This window comes from Phoxinus phoxinus (genome assembly GCF_949152265.1).
Source record: "Phoxinus phoxinus genome assembly, chromosome: 3".
NCBI classification, from domain to species: Eukaryota; Metazoa; Chordata; class Actinopteri; order Cypriniformes; family Leuciscidae; genus Phoxinus; species Phoxinus phoxinus.
In genome coordinates, this window is record NC_136878.1 from 13,596,025 (window position 1) to 13,613,740 (window position 17,716).

At 41.1% G+C, this 17,716-nt stretch overlaps 2 protein-coding genes across 3 annotated transcripts; both read left to right on the forward strand.

The window, feature by feature from the left end:
- Positions 1-102: 102 nt before the first annotated feature.
- Positions 103-10,025, forward strand: nexmifa (neurite extension and migration factor a). Its single transcript, XM_079606894.1, is given in 5 exon segments — positions 103-579; positions 3,346-3,467; positions 3,622-7,201; positions 7,575-7,576; positions 7,579-10,025. Coding segments are annotated over 5 exon segments (3,906 nt in total). The 5' UTR covers positions 103-505; the 3' UTR covers positions 7,707-10,025.
- A 758-nt stretch (positions 10,026-10,783) lies between these two features.
- Positions 10,784-17,425, forward strand: prps1a (phosphoribosyl pyrophosphate synthetase 1A). Of its 2 annotated transcripts, none has more exons than XM_079608541.1 (7): positions 10,784-11,205; positions 11,886-12,069; positions 12,365-12,463; positions 12,671-12,795; positions 14,564-14,737; positions 14,873-15,032; positions 15,820-17,425. In XM_079608541.1, the coding sequence occupies exons 1-7, from the start codon at positions 11,084-11,086 to the stop codon at positions 15,910-15,912; spliced, it is 957 nt and encodes a 318-aa protein (XP_079464667.1). In that variant the 5' UTR covers positions 10,784-11,083; the 3' UTR covers positions 15,913-17,425. The 2 variants fall into 2 exon arrangements, with proteins under 2 accessions (XP_079464667.1, XP_079464666.1); XM_079608540.1 differs by having other exon boundaries at positions 10,840-11,205; positions 11,886-12,075.
- The last annotated feature ends 291 nt before the right edge of the window (positions 17,426-17,716 follow it).

Sequence of the window (17,716 nt, forward strand, 5' to 3'; positions counted from 1 at the left end):
AAGCATCAGCGCGCATGCGTGCGCCTCTGCACCTGTTCAGCAGTGCCGCGCGCTCCCGATTCCTCAGCGCGCCGCCGTGCAAAATATGGGGGCGCGCTCTTTATGGCAGGTCTCAAAAGAGGGGGAGCAGCAGCGCACGAGCGCGCCGTCGTTGTCAGGGACGGACGGGGTACAGCTGGGAAAAACACATACACACACGCACACCCCCGTCTCCGTCATACACGCACATACGGCAAAAAAACCCAAAAGCGACTCTAAGGGAAGAGCGGAACGGGAGAGAGGGAGCATGCGGCGAGGAGCAGGGGCTGCTGCAGACCTTTGTTTGTTTCCTGGAAACCCTGGAGCGCGAGGGAATAAAATGGAGTGGTAGGGGCTCCGAGGCGCGAGAGGCGCGTCCACCTGCTGCTACCGGGAAGGCAGTCCGGGCTCGCGAGAGAGGGGAAACATGTTGAGACCACTGCATTGAAGTGGGTAACAAAAAAACAAAACAAAAAAACAACAACATATGACAACATTCCACCCGCCGAGCGATCAGAGTCTTAAGAGCGGGCGGGACGTGCGGCCCGAGAGTAACGGGAGGTGAGTATGTGGGCTGTGCGTGTTTATGTGCGTGATGCGGTGAGTGGGCCAGTGTGACGCGCGTCAAACGCTGCAATGGGGAGAAATGGTGGAGCGAGTGTCAGCTGTCATGATGCGTCCATATTGCACAGGTGTGTTTGTGTGTGAGTGAGGGAGAAGAGGGGGAGGAATGGCTCAGTGTCCTGCGAAAGCTGTGAGTCGCAGGCCATCGTTTGAGGGGATAGAAAAGCATTGCTACGTGAGACACACACACACACTCTCTCTCTCTCTCTCTCTCTCTCTCTCTCTCTCTCTCTCTCTCTCTCTCGCGCTCTTACACACCATCCCTCCCCCCCTAAGCCAAGGCCACATCTACATACGCATTCGTTCACACAGAGCAATAACACGAACGATGTTATGTGGTGATATTCTGTTTGTGCCGTTCTACGCATTTTCATTTCCCCCGCGTCTTGCTTGCGGTCGGTGCTCGGCGCCTGCGACCGATGCGGCATTTGGCGATGGGAGATGCAGAACAGCAGAGCGCGTATCATAGCGCACCAGGCCTTCAATAATTAAGGGTGGACTCAAACCTGTTACGTCTCTCTGAATAATGTAAATTCTCTTGGTCATCCGAGATGTTGAAAGCGTGCTCATCTTTCAGGCTCTTGATGTAATCATGTTTAGAGTATATGGAGGACCTGTCTGTCACCGGATACCTGTCCTGGGAAGCTGTTATGGAAGTTTCTCTGATGCTGTCAAGCTGCACCGCACATGTAAGGCTATAACAGCCATACCTCTGGTGCACATCAATCAATCAATCAATCAATCAATCAATCCAATCAAACCAGACTTGCAGTTTAAACCTACCTTGAGTTTAGTCAGTCAGTGTAGTAATGCTTTCATTGACAAATGGATGGATTGTTGATATTTTGGTTGCTTGCCTGACAGATGACCAAGGACAGATTGCAGCAGATTTATCGATCTCTGAAAAACATCTAACAAACTCACATCAACCTCTCTCTCTCTCTCTCTCTCTCTCTCTCTCTCTCTCTCTCTCTCTCTCTCTCTCTCTCTCTCTCTCTCTCTCTCTCTCTCTCTCTCTCTCTCTCTCTCTCTCTCCCTCTCTCCCTCCTCTGTAATTCCATTGTCTGTCTCTTGGGTGGATGTTGAAGCTGAATAAATATTAATTTCGTTTTTAATAAGAGCAGTTTGCAGACAGTGCCACTGCCCTGTTCTCTGTCTCTGTCTGCAAAGCTGGCAAGAATGAGCCCAGCCATGCTGTTCTCAGAACAGCCCTGGGCTTTTTCTCATACTGGCACTGGGTTGGAAAGAGCAAATCCTAGATCATAGCCATTCCCAGATCCCGAAAACAGTACATGCAGGAGAATGTTTGAGTGTATAACTCTTGTGTGTTGTTGGAAATGGGAAAATTATCCAGAGAATGTATTTATGGTGTATAAGACAAATTATTTTATATGTTGACGTATTTATGATCAGAAGCTTTAATAACATTTGATAAATACATTTCTGAATTAGCTGTTTTGTTTGTTGAACAAAAAAACAGTAAATAGTAATTTAATTATTATTGTTTAAATGACATTATTTAAAGTGTAAATAGAAAAATAAAGCAATTGGATGAGCAAACCACTGAAACACACACAATGCCCACTCAACAGTTTCAAAACTCTTGTGCAATTCATATTCAATTCATAAATCTTCAATAGTTCAGTTCTGAATTCCTATGTAAGTTCACCTCATGGGAACACTTCAAACAGTGTACTAGAGATCAGCATTTCTCCCCAAAGCATATACTGCTTTGTTTTTATTTTATTTATTTTTTAAATAAAAATCTGCATGTCTTTTTACTTGCATATATGGCACACTATTCTGACACATGCACACACAGCCTGGGGGAAGAGATAGCACTCTTTCTTTTCTCCGTCTCTGCTGTTACAAAGCTCTTTCATTTCTTCCACATCCTCAAGAGTTGTACTTCACAGTGTAGGGCAATCAGAGGACAGAATGATGTAAAGCAATACAACTTACTGTAATCCTTGAGAGTAAAAGTGAGAGACCGGAACTGAAAACGGGACACAAATCAAGGAAGTACTAGAGAGAGAAGGCTGATTTGTAACTCAGTTGGGATGGTAAATAAATAATTTCTCTTCTCAATTCTATGAATTTAAGGTTTGAACATCGAAATACAGATTTTTTTTTTCTTTCTGGACCTGCAGCTAAAGTTCCCCTAAATAAACAACAGTCATTCTTCACAATTTTAGCTGCTGATAAACTTAAAAGAATAGTTCACCCAAAAAATTAAAATACCATCATGTTTATTTACATGTTTTGTATGACTTACTTTGATGGAACACAAAAGAAGTTTGAAAATTCCCTAGGTTTTCTTGTATATTAATTGGCTAAGAACTGAACACTTTAAAAAAAAATCTTTATCTTTTTAACTTCTTTTCTGCATTCTAGGTAGAGTAACTTTATACTTTAAACTTGCCATTGTGTACTGCAAATAATGTTGGCTCTTATGACAAATTGTTTGGGATATTCCTTATTTGTAAGTCACTGTGAATACAGAATCTGATAAAATAATATGTTACCACCTCACTAAAATACCAAAAAGACTGGTTTTTAGGAGGATTTGACATTGGTCAAATCTAGAGTTCTGAAAAGTGTGATTTGTTTTTGTTTTTTCTAGACTTTAGAGCTGACAGTTTTTAAAGATTGCATGGCTTCCACTATAGCCTTTACTGTGTGTGTGTCTTTGTGTTTCTACAGGCTGGACAGTGGTAATTATGTTAGTGAGAGAGAGATTCAGTTCAGATTGATGGATGTTCTACAGGAGTCTCGATTCTCAGGGGCAGTTCACAGCCCCTGCCCAAGAGATGCTAGTGAAAATGGTAGGAGTTCCCACATGTATTTAATATGCAGCATTGTGTAATATGTAAAAATCGTCTTTTATATCTATAAGATCTTTACAGATGTTTGTCAGGAAAAACTTGAATTTCAGTTTAAAGATTTTTCTCACCCTCTTTTTGTTTTTGATTTTTTTAGAACCACATGACCCTTTGGCAGATGTGTCGCATGATTTAAGGCGCTGTGATGACATCACTCCTGCAGTGCTGTCCCTGCCCTCCCTCTGTGGCCAGAGTCAGACCTCTGAAGGTCCCCTTAGCCCAGCTGACCTGCATGATGGGTCTGTCTCCAACACCACCTCTCTATCCTCCCTCTCTTCGTTCTCCTCTCTTTCCTCCCTTTCATCTCTCTCTTCTGTGCCCTGTTCCAAACCTGTGACGCCCTGGTCTGTGCCGCAGACCTGTGACAGGTCATCCCTCTCTAACATGGACTCCAGGGGCGGAGATTGCCTTAGCTGTCTGATCCCCAAAAATCAGACAGAACCGGAATCCTGTGAGTCCGTACTCGGCTTTGCCAGCATTAATTTGCAATGCCTTGGCCCCGCCCCCAGCGCAGGTCGCTATGGTGACCAGGTTCTATCTGACCAGCTGCTCAGCGGCCCCGCCCATCCAGCTGTAACCAATGAGGGGGCTGAGGAAGGGAGATCGATGCAGGAGAGCGAATCAGATGAGGATCCTACATCCAGGAGCATATACGAAGGTCTTGGTGAGGAGGCGCAGGACTGGAGCTGTCTAGAGACACTCATCAGTGAAAGCCGTATGGAGCTCTTGGACTTATGCTCTCGCAGTGAACTTGCAGTCAATCTGTTCTGTGAAGAAGATGTGGAGAATTACATGTTTCAAGAGGAGGAGACAGCACTCAGTACTGACGTCTGCTCACTTAAGATACGCTACGAGTCCTATCAGGATGGAGTACAGGAGAGAAGTGAGTCTGCGCTACAGGATGAATCTCAGCTAGGTTTCTTTCCCAGTTTACCTTGCAGTAGAAAGGAGGGGCCAAAAGAGAAAACAGACCAATCCATTGAGATTAAGGGTGATGACCATGTGACCCCCAATATTAGCCCAGACAGTAACTTTCTTTTTGACCTCAGTAATTCTCCAGAAGATTCTGGTGAATTCAGTGATGACAGCTCTTGCACAGGCTCCCCAGACCACGCGCTCTCACTTCGCCATGGCCGTTTGTCCAGAGAAAACTCTAGCTCCTCCAGCCAGCTGAGCTACCGCCTCCGAGCCAAGAGGAAGGTGGCCTACCGAGAAGACTACCTGTATGATGTGGACTCAATAGAAAGTGAGAAAAACGCAGAGAAACGAGATAAACAGCCTGCTGGGCTCAAGAAAGAGCGTGATGATGATTGGTGTCCGAAGAAGAGGCGGCGGTCCAATAGGAAGGACCCACCTGTCATCATAAAATACATAATCATTAATCGGTTTAAAGGCCAGAGGCATATGAGAGTGCGGCTGGGACGAGTTGACCCATCACCTTCTGTAGTCTGTTTGAGTCCAAATGCTCTGCTACGCTATGAGAGACTAGCACCATTAAAAGCTTACTGGCAGGAAAGAGAAAAGGAGCTGCAGGAACAGAATAGATTGACAGCTGCAGAAACAACCAAACGTCTCAATGGCTGCAAAAGACCGCCAAACACTACACACAAACGCAAGCACAGGTTGGCCAGACTCCGGATCCAGCAGATCCATGCAGTACAGAATTCCCTCCCCAGCCAAACTATAGTGGTCCACGCCAACAATCAGTCAGAGGAGACTGAATCACTGAAAAGCACAGAGGAACCAAAATATGACATTACCCCCATTACGCACACTGCCAGGGCTAAAAGTAGAACACAGGAGAGAGAAGAAAGAAGAAAGGCAGGTAAAACGGGAAAGATAAAGAAGTTTAAAAGTGAAGCAAGACTTCGTTTGAAAAAGTTAAAAGACACTGAGACACAGGAAGTCCCTGAAGCCTCTGAGATTGAGCAGTGCAGCCCATGTTTACCAGAAAACCTTAGTAACTCTTTAGAAGGTACTGTTACAAGTGAAACCTCCAGTAATGACCCTGAAAAATGCACTTTGACCCCAACAGCTCCAGGGACTAATGGAAACGCTGAACTCCTCCCAGGGGGATACCTGCAGACTCTTCTTGAAGCCTCGGAGTCATCGAGCACTGCTAACATCACCTATTTCCATCCAGGACTGCAGAATCCCACCCTTCAGCCAGTCCAGAGCTGTGTTCTCTCTCCTCCCTCTGAATCAGAGCTGCCCCACTCTCCTCCACCTATGAACCACGGGCCCCACCACACACATTATGCTGAGACAAACCTTACTGAACCAACCCAGCCAATTTCATGGCCATCCCAACCATCTGCTGAACAGCTGCCCTTCTCCCCAGACATCCCAACCCAGTCGCCGATGATGCCATCGGGCTTTCCCACACCATTGCCTGTGTTAGCAGGGGATGGCACAAATGTTGCAGGGTATGGGCAAGTGTCTCTATCAGGGTGCAGGGTGTCATATGAAGAGTCCCAACCTGATGCTGATTATGGCTTGAGTCCGGCTGGGTCTCGGAGTGACAGTGGTGTAGGGCGACTGGTTAGCTTTAACTCCCTTGGGTCACTTTCTGCCACCTCTAGCAACTACAGCTCGCTCAGCCTAAGAGAGGGTGAAAGAGAGAGGGAAGAAGAGATCAGTGAGATCAACGATGGCTTCTTGCCGCATTGTAGTCCACGGCTCATCCTGCAGCAAAGTCTAGAGGAGGTTGCTCCTCTTCGAGAGTCCACTGACCTTCTGGATATCTCCAACTTTACCCCTGATAAGTTCCGTCATTCTTCGCTATCCGAGATGTCCCCACCAGACACACCTAACTCTTCACCACAACTGCTGGGGAATTGTGGTAAAGTTGGAGAGTTCTCTGAGGCAGCAGAAGCAAATGTACAATGGAACTGTGGAGTTGTCCCGCAACTAAATGAAGATGGAAACCCACACCTCCTTCAGATACAGTCTTTCAACACAGAGGAGGAGGATGTAGGGCGAAGGGATCACAAAGGTTCTACGAAAAAGGGTGGGAAAAATGGACAAGGCGCTAAAAAGACCAAAACTCCAAAAACAGTAAAAGGAGAGAAAGTAAAGCTCCCACGTCAGGGTTCTCGTTCTGTGAAGAAGATCAAAGCTTTGCTAGAGGGAAAAGCAGCCAAATGTGGCGGAGGGTCAGGAAGTTGCGCTTCATCCCCCACCCCATCGCTTGGCTTGATTGGAGCTCAGGGGGAGTGGCCTATTACCGGGGGACTGTCAAACGATGACCAACGAGAATTCCAGGAACCATCAAACATCCTGTCCAATATAGTGTCTGGCATGGCTGAGGTACAGCGTTTTATGAGGGCCTCTGTGGAACCTCTTTGGGGGCCTTGCCTGTCACCAGGTCAACATGCCCTCCAGAGCCAGACACTGAAGATTCTGGGTAGTGCCGCTGACCTTAAAAAGCGGGGTGGTGCCTCAGGCGGAGGTCGAGGGAAGAAAGGGGCTGGGCGTGGTGGTAAAGCACTGCCTAAACTTCTCCCACCAGGCTTCTTTCCTACCCTTGGATTAGACTGCCTCCCACTTCCACACCGCCCAGCCCACAAAAAAATGTACCGTCACAAAAGCAGTGCTAAGTTTGCCCGTGAGGAACTCTTAGCGGGCAAAAGGGACATAAAAGGAGTAGCATTGACCGCTTTGGTAGAGAAACGGAGGTAATATTTTCTCTCTGCAATATGCCCCTTCTCTTTCTCCGTTCCCTTCCCTCGCACCCTGCCAAATCCTCCTAAAATCCTTTCCACATTTCAGAGCTGCATGGCACCGACTTTACCCACAATCCTTTGCCTAGCCCACTGGAAGGCAGGCACATCCTGCATGTCAGCCCTGCTAAACTACCTACTAGACTGACTGAAGTCTCACTGTCATGGCTGCACCCTACTCACCATTGCTGCTTTGTTGCATTTTTACCTTTTTTAGTTGTGTTTTGTTTGTTTTACAAGAAGAAAAATGCCTTGAAAGTCTTTGGATTCTCTTTTAGTGTGGTGTTTATCTAAATATCAATATTTTGTCTTTTTTTCCCCGTTGCAGCTTAACACTGTATGTGTTAAATCGGTGTCACAGCACCATGGTTTAAATCGAGCCCAGCGCCCTGCTCTGTCTCTCAGCAAATGGTTGCCTTCTGTTCAGGGGTCAAAGGTCATGTGTAGTATTCTGTGCTAAGAATCGTTTTCTCCTCGTTTCTGTGCCAACCCCTCAGAACATTGGGCTTTGACAAGCTAAAAGAAAGCGTCGTTTTCTGAGGTTCTGAAATTCCGAAAGAGATTTTTTCATTATTGTTGTTTGTTTATAAGTTGTGAAAAGGGGGTTCATTCATCTGTTCTCCAGTGAATCTCCTCCTGCCAGTATCAAAATGCTGTTGTACACAAACATATGCACTATTTACAAAACAAGATTATATCAAACATGTTTAAATTAATGTGCCAAACTATGAACAATTAAATGTACAGACATTTTTATCTACATAAATATTTGCTGTTTTATAATGTGGCAGTGATTGAGGAGTGTGTGCGTGTGCGTGTGCGTGTGCTTGGGATGGGGGGAGTTGTTAATCTGAGATTCACTCCTGTTGCATCACATCTGTACAAACAGTGAGGAGTCATCTCAACAATCAAAAGAAAAATGTTGATTTATTTTCTGTTTTACACTCTTGGCTAGTTCCAGTTTAGAGGCATGAAGTGAGAGATGCATGACAAGAATTGGTGGTAGGAAGCCGCAGTGCTATAATGGCAGAGAAATTCATTGGTTGCCTTTCATTCTGATTTATTTCTGGATGGTAAAAGATTACTGTTCGTCTATAACAAGGTAAGAAAATTATAATTCCTTCTCATAACAAGACATATGATGCATTCTAACTGGTTTACGTCCCCAAGTTTCTAATTTAGCGTTCAGTAAATATTTTCTCTGTACCTCTAATGAATTTTACACCCTTAAAACCAGATAAGAACAGGGCCAAATATTGTTTGAAAGTTTTTCTAATTTGTTGCTAGTGATGTGCATGCATTTAAAACATGAATATGTGTTGTGAATTCTGATCCCCTGTATTATTACTTTCTCTGACTCGCCTGTTTTTTTTCTTCTTACCTGATCTCAAAACCATTGTTTTTCAATTGCTGTTGGAATGTTATTTGTTGTGTTATAAAAAGAGGGAAAGAAGCCAACTTGGTTACCCCCATGTACTGTTTACTACATTGCTGCAGGATTGTACAACTCCCTGAATCCCCTCTTTTGTGAATATGTATTTGAAAAGATTTTTTTTTTCTCTTTTTTTTTGGTGTGTGAAACACTTTTAAGTTGTGCACTACATCGGATTAGTTTGTGAACTGATCCTCATATTTCAGAGTTCGATGGGTATTTGTGCAAATGCTGTTCACATTGCTGTGAATGAATTGAGGTTAAATTATTGGAGAAAATGTTGATGAACACAGGTGCAGATGATGAGTGACATTCCACAGCTGGTGGTGTGATTCAGAAGTGAGCTCCTCTGAAAACTTCTTGATTTTAGGGTGAACTAATTCGAGCCTTCCCAGCCAAATCAGCCTCACAAAGCAAAAAGCCAGGAAGTATTAGCCGGGGAAAGTTTGTTGTCCATGTTTTCCCCGTGCTGAGTGAATGGAGATGTAACACAGTTGGTTCAGGTCCGTTGGCTCAGGGAACCCAACTGCCTTCACATCTCTCATTCCCTCAGCTGTTCATCTCGACATAAACTCAAGCTGTTCTCAGCGGTGCCCCCTACTGTACTGTTTTTAGATAGCCCTATTGTTGCTAAACCTGCAGGACATCTGTGATGCCAGTGCGGGGTGCTCTTGTTCATATTTTGAGAACAGAGTTTTACACCAGTGAAAACTTTATAGCACACATCCCCTGCACTAACTGTTCATATTTTTAAAAGTTCTTAAACAGTGTTATTCCCCTATAAGTGCATCATGTAAAGTTAAAACAGGAATATCAAAAACTTAACTGTGCCCTATTTATGAATGTATTATATTGTCAAGTTGGAAGTATTTTTTTTCATGATTTATTTGACACTGCATTACTTGTAACTACTTTTGCCTTTTTTCATCATCAAGAAAAAAAAAAGAAACTCTTTCTACTGCCTGGTCTGTGTTCGCCAGGTGGATTCTCAATGACCTTGATGTAGGGAAAAAAATGATGACCTGTATATTTTTCATTGTGCCAATTTGTAACATATTTTCTAAGTGTATATTTTTCTTAGAAAGTGATGTGAGGTCGTTCTTACTGTGGCTTTGTTCTTTTCCCTTTTCAGCAAGTGAAAAGGTTGCTAATTGCCATGTTTTCTTTCTTTCTTTTTCTTTCTCTCTCTCTTATTTGTTTTTTGTTTGTTTGTTTTAAAACCAAAAATTGAAAATACTATAAAAAATAAATAAAAAACTATTGTAAAGGAGAGAGAAGGAGAGCAAGCTGTGACTCTTTGTTGAGAGTTTTTGTAATTGGACCAATCTTGTTGTAAGAGTGTTGTGCTCTAGTAAAAATATATATTAATTTAAAGATAAAAAAGAAACCATGAAAACAGACAGTGGAACAATAACACTAATTTGTGATCTCATTGCTGTTTTATAGATTTTCATGTAAATTATTCTAGTATTTTGTTTTGTTGTATCTGTCACAAAAGTTGAAATATTTGTGATCAAGCCTGTATGGTGACAAATGTAATATTGGTAACTTGCTGAGTTTTGTAATCATGTTTATGGAATAAATATTAATTAAAAGAGCTTTTGATCACTTGTGTCAGTACTGTTTCATTTTTAGGCTACTTGCAAAATATGAACAAATCTGATTTAACTTAATTTTATGCCATTTTGTTTTCCAACGTTGTTGCTCTGTCGAGTTAGTTCGTGCTCATCTGGTACCAAATCCTAAATATATCAGTTTTTACAAACTACGACAGCAGTTCAAGGAACACACTGCTGCTGACACCTCTTATTCCACAAGAGTGCACTATTAACTATGAAAACAGAGATTTTCCGTAGAAATCAATGAATTTAAAAACTAACAGAATTTACGATACAAAACTTATTTTCATTCTTGCAAATGTTTGTTTATATTTCATCTGTATGTATGATACACAGGACAGTTTTAATACAAGCCTGATGACATGGACTTACCACATTTCTATATATTAGCTGGGTTCTAACTGTTTGTTTAATTTGTTACGTTTTACATAATATAGTAGTTACATTACGCTGAAACTGTAAACTGGAACATCCTTAACGTGTGTTGCGCGTATCTGTCTGTTTAGCTGCCAGTCATCTAGCCCCTAGCAATGTATCCAATCATATCCCAGAAATTGACGAGCGCCACAGTTCATGGGTGTGTTTTTGCTTGAAGGGGGCGGGGCCACGAGGGCACATAGTACATTTGCTGCGCAGACGGACCCGAAATCAGATAACTGGTACCAAGGCCCTCTGCACTCACTTTATTGAGGTTAACATTGAATCAGAAGAGAATTTCACTTACAGTGTTTTGTAAAAAACACTGTACAGCACCCCGACACTATAGGCACCACGGATCAGCCAAGAATGCCAAATATAAAGATTTTTAGCGGCAGTTCGCATCCGGATCTGTCGCAGAAGATCGCGGACCGACTGGGACTCGAGCTGGGGAAAGTGGTCACCAAAAAATTCAGCAATCAGGAAACCTGGTGAGTTAATTTCACTCAGAATTGATACTGAAACTATGCTTTCCCGTAATGTTTTGGCTAGGGTAAACGGAATGGTAAACACATGGTAACCATTTTTTTTTATTTTGTAGTTTTCTGAATTGGAAGATGTATTCTGGCGCAAGCGCCTAAAACAGGCAACAGACTCAGTTTCCCAGCATACACCTGCATTAAGCATGTGACTCTAGGGCCGCTAATGCTAATTTTAAACGTCCTGTCTGGCCTCCTCTGCCACGTGAGGAGTCATACTGTTATTAATTGGGCCCTTTTGAAATGCAGCTTTATTATTATTTATTAGTATTAGTTGTAATACTACTGTACACATTAGACGTAATAAAATACACAACTCTCATATGTAGACATGAAAAATCATGTTGGCTCTGCTGTCTGTGTTCATATAATTGACATTTAAGCCCAAGATGAGTGGAAGGCTTGTGACCCTAAGATAAAATGTCTCTTACTCTTTATCTGTTCCTGACTTGTGATAAATGTAGCCAGGTTCTTGACGCAACAGTTTCAGTCTCAGTTTCACCCCAGTGAAGACCAAATATCAGCTCGTATCAGATACTCCCCTTTAATCAGGCAGACAAATATAGATTTATTGTGTACTGTCTTCAGTGACTGAGACTCAGCCTTATCTGTGTGTTTTTGTCTGTGTGTAGTGTAGAGATAGGAGAGAGTGTACGTGGAGAAGATGTCTATATTGTCCAGAGTGGCTGTGGCGAAATAAATGACAATCTCATGGAGCTGTTGATCATGATCAATGCCTGTAAGATTGCGTCAGCATCCAGAGTCACCGCGGTCATTCCTTGCTTCCCCTACGCTCGGCAGGACAAGAAGGACAAGGTGGGGGTGAGAGAAACAGCTTGCTTATTAACATGTACACAGTACACACAGTTAATCATACATTAATCACATCAATGTTGGTGGATCCATGTGGGCTACTTTCTGTAAGTCTTTCGACTGTGGTGTCAGTGTGTGTTCTGTGTTTCTTGTATTCTCCTTTTCTGGCCTCTTGCCAACTCATAAGGCATGGCTAATTATGCGTGCTCTTTTCCTGTTAATGTGTCTATAGTTAATGGTTGTGGTGATACCCGTTTACAAGTTTGTTTAGTTACGAGTGAGAATTTTTGTCTGGTAGAGTCGGGCTCCAATCTCAGCCAAGCTGGTTGCCAACATGCTGTCTGTAGCCGGAGCAGACCACATCATCACTATGGACCTACATGCTTCTCAAATTCAGGTACACACAGTAAAACGCCTTCACTCCAAACAAACCCTTATCTCTCATGAACAGAGATCAGTGACATAACCCTACAGTCAGGCACATGTATAACTGGGTGGGCATTACATTTCTTCTGCATTTTATAGTTGTGAGACTTGGACAGTTTTTTTTTAATTATGGTTTTGCTCAAGGTATGATTTTAAGTCCATGTGTTTTTTTTGTTAGGGATTCTTTGACATCCCAGTTGATAACTTGTATGCTGAGCCAGCAGTCCTCAAATGGATAAAAGAAAACATCAATGAGTGGAAGAATTGCACCATCGTTTCTCCTGATGCCGGTGGAGCCAAGAGGTGTGTTTTCTTTGTCCTCTCCTGCCTGTCTCTCAAAAACCAAAAAAAGTTTAGAATAATTTACCATAAATATAACATCAACTGAAACCACACATAGGCAAAAATCAGTCTCTGTGGTCTTATAAACGTGTTAATTTTTTTTTACATGTTTATATATTTATGCTTTTTATATACATGTATATTTTTTGTTAGGTATTCTTTGACATCCCAGTTGATAACGTGTATGTACGTGTGTGTGTGTATATATATATATATCTCAGAGATAAGGCCTAAAATTAACACTCGCCAAGCACCACGTGCGAATAAAAATGTTGTTGGCGAGTGCACGAAATGTCAATCACCAGTTGGTCGGTAACATTTTTATGAATTCTAACAATGCAGTATTGTGAAAACGTTAAAGGAGTAGTTCACTTTGAAATGAAAATCACCCCATGATTTACTCCTTTTACTCACTAGGTGTATGACTTTCTTCTTTCAGACAAATACAATCAGAGTTATATTAATAAACACCCTGACGCTTTGGCGCATTATAATGGCAGTGGATTGCAACCAACAGATTGAATCTCAAAAAAGTGCATCCATCCATCCATCCATCATAAACGAACTCCACACGGCTCCGGGGGTTTAATAAAGGCTTTCTGAAGCAAAGCGATGAGTTTGTGTAAGAATAATATAAATATTTAACACGCTACAAAGTAAAATTCGAGCTTCCGGCCAAACGCAGTCTACTTGCCCCTAATGCGCAACTCATGACGTCAGAAGTAGCGTAGTGCGTCATGGCGTAGCGCAAATATCAGCAGTACGTCACATTACTCGCATAAGTTGCGCTTTAGTTCAATCCGTACAAAAGTAAGACCTAATATTTCCATGTTTGCTGAGTGGAAAAACCATATGGAAATGGATGGTTTGGGTGTGTTTTACACAAATTACTAACCTTGAGCGAATGGTGAATTCAGGATAATCCAAATTCATTAACATTCCAATAAGGTTAAGAACAAACGAGTGTCTGTATGCACGTGGTCTAAATTTGGACCACCATGTATAAATTTGAATAATTTACACAATTATCATTGAATGAGAACCATTCTCTTCCTCACTCATTTCTTTTCTTGTTTCACTGTCATTCTTGGCATTTAGTTTTCTCTCGGTTTATCCTTCTCATTGTTTGTTTAAAAAGTTAAAAAAAAGAATGTATTTTGTGATATTTTTAAGTATTGGATTGTAAATAATGATTTAAAGCAACATAACCCTTTCAGGTTGTTAAACCTGGAGAATTGTAGTTCATAATGTTGATACGGCTCTTGAAGACGATGGACATGAATGTGTTTTACTCTTTTTAGGTGTGGAGGGTAAAGAAAAGTCAGGTTTTTTGTGTGTGTGTTTGTGTGAGTGTGATTATCTGCTAACAGGCAATGGCTTGGCCTAAACCTTTAGCTGTACATTATAGTGGTGGGCATTTTTTTCAAAACCGTTTGAAGCCTTTTAAAGCTTGGCTAATTTAATCATGCTGATTACATCATGTGATTTGTTTCTGGAGAAATGGACTGACTGCAGCGCCCCCTTTTGTAACAATTTAAGGCACTCGAGTGAGTGAGTGATCTTACACACACTGTGACTGGAGTTTGTACTTGTTTTTACTGACATTTGCGCATGTGGCCTATCTGTGATGTCTGTATATGACACTTGCAGAGAAGCCTGAATGCATCCATTTGTCATTTCTCACTGTTGTACAGAATGCTACCTAAGAATTGTGTGTTCATTTTATCAGAGTGACATCCATCGCTGACCGACTGAACGTGGACTTTGCCCTAATCCACAAGGAGCGGAAGAAGGCCAATGAGGTGGATCGTATGGTGCTGGTTGGGGACGTAAAGGACCGAGTGGCGATTTTAGTAGATGACATGGCGGACACATGTGGGACAGTATGTCACGCGGCGGACAAGTGAGGGCTTGCATGATACACGATCACTTCATGCTCAAACACATGCACATTCATGATTATCCTAGTAATCTGTCATGCCTCCATACAGGCCTGTCTGTGTTTTAACTGGATATGTGCGTCTCTTTCCTCTATCAGACTGGTGTCTGCAGGAGCCACTAAAGTCTACGCCATCTTGACTCATGGGATCTTCTCTGGGCCTGCCATTTCTCGGATCAACAATGCCAACTTTGAGGCCGTCGTGGTCACCAACACAATTCCACAGGAGGACAAAATCAAACACTGCAACAAGATTCAGGCACAGACATTTATCATATAAAAACTGTTATGGTTTTAGGGATGGGTAATAATTTCCAAATAATACCAGTCAATTTAAATATCGATTCTTCAAGATCTGTTTTAAAAAATAATTCCAACAAATGTTTTCGGTCACGCAGTATTGTAATACATGTAATCACATGGTTATGCAATAATTTTATAATATGCGTTTCAAAGTCAGAATCGAATCTCAAGCTTGTGAATCTGAATCAAATCAGTGATGATATGCAGCTCTATTATGGTCTCACAATTTTACCATACATTTGTAATGCATGTGTACACTATTGTTTAAAAGTTAGCTGAGGCTAGATAAAATAAATAATTTAATATTGTGAAATATTTAAAATATTTGAATATAGTGATTATACTTTAAAATGTAATTTATTCCTGTGACGACACAGCAAAATTGTCAGCTTTACTCCAGTCTTCAGTGACAAATGATCCTTAAATTGGTGTTCAGGAAATATTTATTAATATCAGTATTTTTACTATAAATGAATGCTTATTACTATGAATGAATGATGCCGCTGAATATTTTGTGAAAACTAATTTTTTTTAATGAATTTCAAAGAACAGCAATATAATGATTAATTGCTGAATAAAAGTATTATATTCTTACCAACAACAAACATTTGAACGGTAGTGTAATCTGGTATTAATTTCTGGAATATTATATCTGATTTGGTTGTTTTACAGATATAATTTTTTTTAGTAGTTGTTTTTTACTCTGAGCATTCTGACTGATTTATTTTTCTCTCCTTCTCCAGGTGATCGACATTTCTATGATTCTGGCTGAAGCCATCAGGCGAACTCATAATGGGGAGTCGGTTTCATACTTGTTCAGCCACGTCCCTTTGTAACACGCACATACAAGCAGACATGCACACACGTCATCACAGTGTACAGACTCGCATGATGGAGAACCATTGCTGGGTCTGTCACACGTAAGAGTCTCACACACACGCATCATTTAACTGATGACATATCCTGGACAGTAAATGAAAAGAATGAAAGCTTTCCTCCTTTCTGCTGCATGTGCTGACTCGCCTTTTTTCCCTCAAGAACATTGTGAAATGTAATAATTTGATACTTCTATCATCTTGATTTCCAACTACTATCCACTCATTGGATTTCACGCGTCACACTGTTATATAAATGTTACTTGCATGTTTGTCTGTCTGTTAATTCCTTAGAAACCATTTAAAAGTAACAATTAGATGACAACCCCTGCTTATAATGGAAAATCTCCTGTAATACTGGATTTTTTTGTTTGTTGGTATTTTTAACTCCAAGTTTACTGTGTAACATAAAGGTACGATAATGTTTATGAGTTTTGAATCTTTTTTTCTTTTTGTTATAGAATATAATTACTAACATGTGGCAAGATTGGAAAATAATAGAGATGGGTTATGCTTCTTTAGATTGCCATTATGGCAGCTGGACTTTTTTTTTCTTCCTTTTTGTTCCTCTTCTCAGGTTTTTGTTAAATTTACTTTATTGATTTTCATCTTTTCAGAGTCTTTTGACAGGGCAAAAGCCAAGATCTGAGTGGATAAATTAGGTCATTTAAAAAATAATAATAATTGTGTTAAGATGTTTGTTCATGTTTACAGTTGGGCAGCGTTTTTGTTTGCTTGAACACAGATCTGTGAAGTGCCCTTCAGATTGGGCTGAAAACACACACTCAAGTCCTATTAAGTGGCTATTGTGGAATTGGCCTGAACAATCAGCCTCCATTGAACCATATTTTTGTTGTTTCTTGCTTATGTCAGTGTGTTTGTTCTTTGAAGTATTTTTCTTTTCCCCTGTGTTACTTGAAGCGTTAGTTCACACAAATATGCAATTTCTGTTGTTAATTACTCGCCCTAATGTCCTTCCAACCCTGAACCTTTGTTCATATTCGGAACACAAATTAAGTTATGTTCGACGAAATCTGAGAGAACGACAGGATGAGTAATTAACAACAGACATTTTAATTTTTGGGTGAACAAACCCTTTAAGTGAGATCAGAGATAATGCACCTAACTATCCTACAGCTTACACTGGATAAGTATGTGAGATGGCAGAGCTTGATTTGATAGGTCTATGCCGTTTGCCTTAATGAAGGAAAAAAATACTGACGACTGTATCTTGTCTAAATACAGAACAAGTAAAGCATTTCATATAAACTGCACACCTGCTTGTTTTTCCAATTATTATAGGGTTGGGAGGGGTACTTTTAACATGTAGCCTATTCTGTTGCAGTAACAAATTAGGAGCAACTTCCTAAAAAATTCAGTAACGTAATCCAAGCACCACATTATGAAAGTAATTTATTCTGATTACTTTTGGATTCCTTTAAGGTCACAATAAATAAAGTCAGGTAAAAAGCAATCATTAGTCATTTTATTTAATCGTGTCTTGACATGATCACCACCTATTACACAGCCCTGTATATCTTTATATAAAAGGCGATACAGACATCTAGTGGCTACAGGTAGGCTATTACAGATTAACAGATTTTTTTATTTCTTTAATATGTATAAGTGTAAAAAAATACGTATAGTTTATACTCCATATTACAAAAAGTATGCACCACATATTAGTCTACTTTAAAATGTATGTTGATCAAGGCTGTTATCTTTCTTAATTTCACTGACTGATCCTGCGTTAGTGGTGGGAGAG